General features: G+C 55.8%; 1 protein-coding gene across 1 annotated transcript; it reads left to right on the top strand.

Moving 5' to 3' along the window:
• The first annotated feature begins 1,346 nt into the window (after positions 1-1,346).
• Positions 1,347-5,694, top strand: PCDH8 (protocadherin 8). The gene is made up of 3 exons (XM_021530892.4): positions 1,347-3,851; positions 3,990-4,200; positions 4,663-5,694. The coding sequence occupies exons 1-3, from the start codon at positions 1,440-1,442 to the stop codon at positions 5,034-5,036; spliced, it is 2,997 nt and encodes a 998-aa protein (XP_021386567.3). The 5' UTR covers positions 1,347-1,439; the 3' UTR covers positions 5,037-5,694.
• Positions 5,695-6,198: the final 504 nt, after the last annotated feature.

Here is a 6,198-nt window from a genome sequence, read left to right on the forward strand (position 1 = left end):
AGGCATGAGGTTTCCCGGAGAAGCAATTGCCCCTCAGAACCCGCATCTTCCTCCCCGTCTTCTCCCTGCGGGCCAAGGCCGGCAGCCCCATGGTTTTTGAGGCACTGCGGGGCTGGGAAGCTGCAGCGGGCTCCGCGCAGGGCCTCGGTGCCTTGCGGGGCAGATGGTTTCGTTCCCCCCGGTTCGTGCCAGGTTTCAGCCTCATGCTGTTATTTTGTTCTTCTGGAACGAGACTAGTGTTGCTTCCCAGAGAGGCCCTATTAGGACAAAAAGAAAATCCTGTGAATAGGCGTAACAGGGCACCAGGAGGGATAGGTCTTAAATGCATTTTAATATGAGCAGGGCATTGTGTGTAATTCAGCGCTCATCATCGTTTAGTCAAAGAGTTATGGCAGTGATTGGGAATGAATAGAGGGACATAATGGATACATGTGGCGTTTGCTCATTATATTCAACTTAGTCCAACTCCTCTGTGGAAACTGTTCAACTTTCTCTCCCTTTAGCCTGTCATAGTGAAATAATACAGACATTGGTTCCTCGAATGGGATAGCCTGCCATGCTATTATATTTCTACAGCTAACGAGGGCTTCATAAGCCTTTGATACTGCCTGATCTTTGAAACCTTTCCAAATCTCCTCAAGCTTATGCTAAATCCTATTTGGAACTTTTTTTTTTCTTTTTTTCTTCCTCGCCTGCTAGTGCCCCAGGCTTAAGAAACCCGGGCGGTGACATGCATACTAAAGCATGCGGGGACACCTCCTGAAAGGCGACTTACGGCGCTGATCACAGGCTCTCACGCGAGTGACACACCACTCCGGGCGCAGCTGAATGCCGCCCCCGCCGCTCCCCCGCGCCCCGCTAATGCGCGCCCGCCCCGCGGCCCCGCGGCACGCCGCGGCACAGCGCGACGTGCCACGACACGGCGCGACATGGTACGGCACGGCATGCCGCGACACGGCACCTGTCCCGACTTGCTGGCGGATTAACAAACCCCACCGCGCACTGCACTCCGCGCTCCCCGCGCCACCTCCGCCGCCGCGCCTACGGAGAGAGGGAAGAGACGAGAGCGGGAGGAAAGGGGGGAGAAAATGAGAAATAAATAAACGGGGGGAAAGAAATAGCGACGGTGCGGGGAAAGGGGGGGGAAAGGAAAAAAGAAAAGAAAACCCCCGGACCCCGCAGAGTTAAAGAAAACAAAGGCGAGCGCCCCGCGACCCCGCTCCCGGCCCGGCCCGGGGAGCGCCGGGGGCCGCCCGCCGCCCGCGCTGCGCCGCCTCCCATTGGCTCCGCCGCCTGCTCATTTGCATAGAGCCGTCTATGAAAGGCGGCGCGGCGGCGCGGGGGGCGCAGACGGCGGCGGAGCTTTCCCGGTGTGTCCCGGCCGGACCCGCGCTCATCCCGCCCGCTCCGCGCGTCGGGCTGAGCCCCGCGCCGCTGCCATGAGCCCCCTGCGGCTGCTGGCCGCCGCCTGCCTGCTGGCCCTGTCCCGCTGCAAGACGGTGAGGTATCGCACCGACGAGGAGGGCGCGCCGGGCACGGTGATCGGTACTCTGGCCGACGAGATGCCGGTGAAGGCGCCGGGGGAGATGAGCTTTCGCCTGATGCGGCAGTTCAGCAACAGTTCCCTGGTGCGGGTGCGGGAGGAGGACGGGCAGCTGAGCATCGGTGAAGCGGGGCTGGACCGGGAGCGGCTGTGCGGCCAAGCCCCCCAGTGTGTCCTGGCCTTCGACGTGGTGAGCTGCTGGCGGGAGCGCTACCGCCTGGTGCACGTGGAGCTGGAGGTCCGTGACATCAACGACAATGCACCGCGCTTCCCCCATGCCCAGATGGCGCTGGAGATTTCGGAGAGTGCTGCACCTGGCACTCGCCTCCCACTGGAGGTGGCTGTGGATGAGGACGTGGGCTCCAACTCCATCCAGAGCTTCCAGGTCTCCCTCAACAGCCACTTCGGTGTGGAGGCACAGACACGGGCGGATGGGGCACGCTGTGCCGACCTGGTGCTGCTCCAGGAACTGGACCGTGAGCGCCAGCCCTCCTACACCCTGGAGCTGGTGGCCAAGGATGGTGGCAGTCCAGCACGCTCAGGCACAGCCACCGTGCATGTCCGTGTTCTCGACGCCAATGACAACAGTCCAACCTTTGCCCAGAGCTCAGTCACGGTGGAGTTGCCTGAGGACGCACCACCCGGCTCCCTGCTGCTCGATCTGGATGCTGCTGACCCTGATGAAGGCCCCAATGGTGAGGTGGTCTATGCCTTCAGCAGCCAGGTGCCCCCTGAGGCACGGCGGCTCTTCCGCCTCGACCCGCGCTCAGGCCACCTCACGTTGGAGGCTGCCGTGGATTACGAGCGCACCCGCACCTACGAGCTGGACGTGCGTGCCCAGGACCGTGGGGCCAGCCCCCGTGCTGCCACCTGCACCGTCGTCGTGCGCCTCACTGACGTCAACGACAACGCTCCGCGCATCAGCATCAGCGCCCTCCGTGGTGCTGCCAGCGCTGCCGGCGTGGCCTACGTCAGCGAGGCGGCAGCCACTGAGAGCTTCGTGGCCCTGGTCAGCGCCACAGACCGCGACTCGGGTGCCAACGGGCAGGTGCGCTGCAGCCTCCGTGGCCACGACCACTTCGCCCTGCAGCGAGCCTACGAGGACAGCTACATGATCGTCACCACGGCGGCACTGGACCGTGAGCGCATCCCTGAGTACAACCTCACTGTGGTGGCTGAGGACCTGGGCTCCCCGCCCTTCAAGACTGTGCGCCAGTACACAGTGCGGGTGAGCGATGAGAATGACAATGCGCCGCTCTTCGCCAAGCCCCTCTACGAGGTGGCTGTACCAGAGAACAACCCCCCGGGTGCCTATATCACCACAGTGGTGGCTCGTGACCCTGATCTTGGCCACAATGGTAAGGTCACCTACCGGCTCCTGGAGACGCAGGTCATGGGGGCCCCCATCTCCACCTACGTCTCGGTGGACCCCGCCACTGGGGCTATCTATGCCCTCAGGACATTCAACTATGAGATCCTCAAGCAGTTGGACCTGAGGATCCAGGCCACTGATGGTGGCTCCCCACAGCTCTCCAGCAGCACTGTTGTCAAAGTGAGAATGGTGGACCAGAATGACAACCCTCCTGTCATCATCCACCCAGTGCTCACCAATGGGACTGTGGAAATTGGTGTGTCCAGCAAGACCACCCGTGACTCCCTGGTGGCCCAAATCAAAGCTCGAGATGCAGATGATGGCGCCAATGCTGAGCTCACCTTTGCCTTCCTGGAAGAGTCCCAGCAAGACCTCTTCACCATCAACCCAAGTACTGGGGACATTGTGCTGAGGGGTGACCTCTCTGAAGAGCTGGGAGAGCTATTCAAGGTCATCCTCACTGTGACAGACAACGGCAGACCTCCCCTGGCCACAACTGCCACAGTCAACTTCCTGGTGACTGCCACTGCCCCATCCAGTATCCAAGACATAGCCAAGCCCAGCTCCTGGGAAGGAAAGGCTTTGCAGTGGGACATCCCTCTGATTGTGATCATTGTCCTGGCAGGCAGCTGCACCCTCCTCCTGGTGGCTATAATCACCATTGCCACCACCTGCAACAGGCGCAAGAAGGGGAACAACGTCAAAAGCAACGCTGTCCTGAAGGACCAAATAGACATCTCCCACCTGGAGAAGGGCCATCAGGAGGAGGGTAGCCAGAGGGGAAACATATTTGAGGTACGAACCTTTCCCAGCAAAACCTCTTTCACCAGCCCTGACCCCTCTCCAGCGACTGAAGAGATCTCCACCACTGAGAGCGGCAGCGACAGCACTTGCCTCTACGAGGGTCAGAAGAGGCTGAGGGGACAGAGTGGGGAGGTAAGGTCCCACCACGGGGAAGTGGGGCTAAGGGCTGAGGGGTATCTTGGAGGATGTGAATTGCAGAGGTGCAGTTAATGTTGGTTTACTTTTCACCGCTTCCCTCTCTCATGTCTCCTTTGATTTTCTCCCCACCAGCAGGGTTTTGCTGCCACTCCGAGCTACAACAAGGAGCCTGCTCCCCCCGTGGCCATTTGGAAGGGACACTCCTTCAACACCATCTCTGGCCGAGAGGCAGAGAAGTTCAGTGGCAAAGACAGCGGCAAAGGCGACAGTGATTTTAACGACAGCGACTCGGATATCAGTGGAGATGCCCTGAAAAAAGATCTCATCACACACATGCAGAACGGTAAGGGCTCTGCCCCTGCTCCCCACTGGACTTCAGACAGAAAGATGGGGTGGATGGGGAGGTGAATGAAGGGACCCATCTGTGGGGCACAGTGGTCAGGCAGGGCAGCTGGAAGGGGAAGCCAGATGCTGCATGGCTCAAACTGCCCATCTCCTTGTAGCAGGCTGTTAGGTGTTGGTCTCTCTCTGCACTGAAAGCCCAGCACAAATAAGGATTTGCCAGAAGTGCTGTAGGATTGGATTTTTTTCCTAAAAAAAGGTTCCCTTAAAGCTAGAATTGTGAGGAGTGTCCTTAACAAAACATTTCCTAACCGAACCTGGGATTTTGTTGTGCTGTAAAGCATCGCCTCCCCACTCCTACCATCAGTGCAATGAATCATCCTGTGACTGGTAACTCTAAGGATTGTGAACGGTGTGGATTTATTCCTGCAGTAATGACAAGTTTCTCCTCCCCTCTCTCTAGGTCTGTGGGCATGCACAGCTGAATGCAAGATCCTGGGGCACTCCGACCGCTGCTGGAGCCCCTCCTGTGGCCGAGCCAACCCTCACCCCTCTCCATATCCTTCAGCACCCCTCTCCACCTTCTGCAAGAGCACGTCCTTGCCCAGGGATCCCCTTCGCAGGGACAACTTTTACCAAGCCCAGCTGCCCAAAACAGTCGGGCTTCAGAGCGTCTATGAGAAGGTTCTGCACAGGGACTTTGACCGGACAATCACGCTCCTCTCCCCGCCACGCCCTGCACGGCTCCCCGACCTTCAGGAGATTGGGGTGCCCCTGTTCCCGGCCCCCTCGACTAGATACCTGGGCCCCCAGACTGAGACGACTGAGAAGGCGTAGCCCAGCGTGCTCCCCCTCGAGCGCAGCCCTCCCTGCGCACACAGCTAGGTCACTCCCGAGAGCCTTTAAGTTATTGACCAGATCCAGTGTCGTATGTGTAAATATGCAAGATGTGCCTTAAAAATGAAGTCGTTTGGGAAAGATTTCCAATCAGATCAGTACTGTTTGATATTTGCAAACAAAAAAATTTGTTTGTAGTTAATGTAATTTTTATGAAATGTGCAGTATTTAAATTTTTTTTCGTGTTTTCTACATTGGGGTTTTTTCTTTTGCTTTTGGTTTACCCATGGCCTGCCATTTTTTTTGTAGTGTTTTTAACCTGTACATTGTGTAATGTAATGTTTGTACATAATGAAAATTCATTATATTTTTATATAATAAGTACTTAAAAATGTGAATTCTTGCCAAAGGAGCTGTCTGAAAGACACAGTAATAACAATTAATAATAATAATATCCTGAATATGTAGAATCTTGTAAGGGAAATTCCTCTTTCACGGTGTAATAATAACCTAAGCAATCCAGTGTACTGAGAAGTTTGCCTTGCCAAATGTGACTTGTATTTCTTGAGTCTGTGGTCAGCTTAAGTGTTATTTAATTGCCTTTGGTTCCTGTAATCTGTATCACTGATAAACACTAATAAAGGTTTTGTGATGTTCAGAGGGTTCTGTTCATGAATTTCATGCCTCAGGACATAGAGGTATTCACAGGTCAACAAAAGTATTTTGTGCTGGGAAATACAGTGGGAAGGAGCTACTTTTAGTCTTCTTGCCCATCGTTGGTCTCTGGCAATACCTCTGGTGGTTTAGCTCTAAAGCTTTTAATGCTGGGTGGGAGGGAGGCTGGGGTGACAGAGCCAGCCTTTGCTTGTCACTGCCTGGTCTGAGCTCTTCCAGCTCAGTCCTTCGCGGGTGGGGAGTGGTGTCATTTTAGTGAAGCTCTGTTCATCAGTGGAAACGTTCGTGCTGTGCTGATGTCTTTGCATCAGCAGCCACCCGAGCACTTCACTTTCTGCTCTGGCTGAGACATTGAGCCAGGCTCTATGGGTGTGTGCTGAAATGTTTACTTCTTTTTAAAGCAGCCTTACTAAAGGATTGTAGCTTGTGTACATGTACATATATTTATACATCAAGGGAAAGGTACATAAGGTGCATAAAACAGAAA

This window comes from Lonchura striata, chromosome 1, assembly GCF_050655825.1.
Source record: "Lonchura striata isolate lonStrDom1 chromosome 1, ASM5065582v1, whole genome shotgun sequence".
Lineage (NCBI taxonomy): Eukaryota > Metazoa > Chordata > Aves > Passeriformes > Estrildidae > Lonchura > Lonchura striata.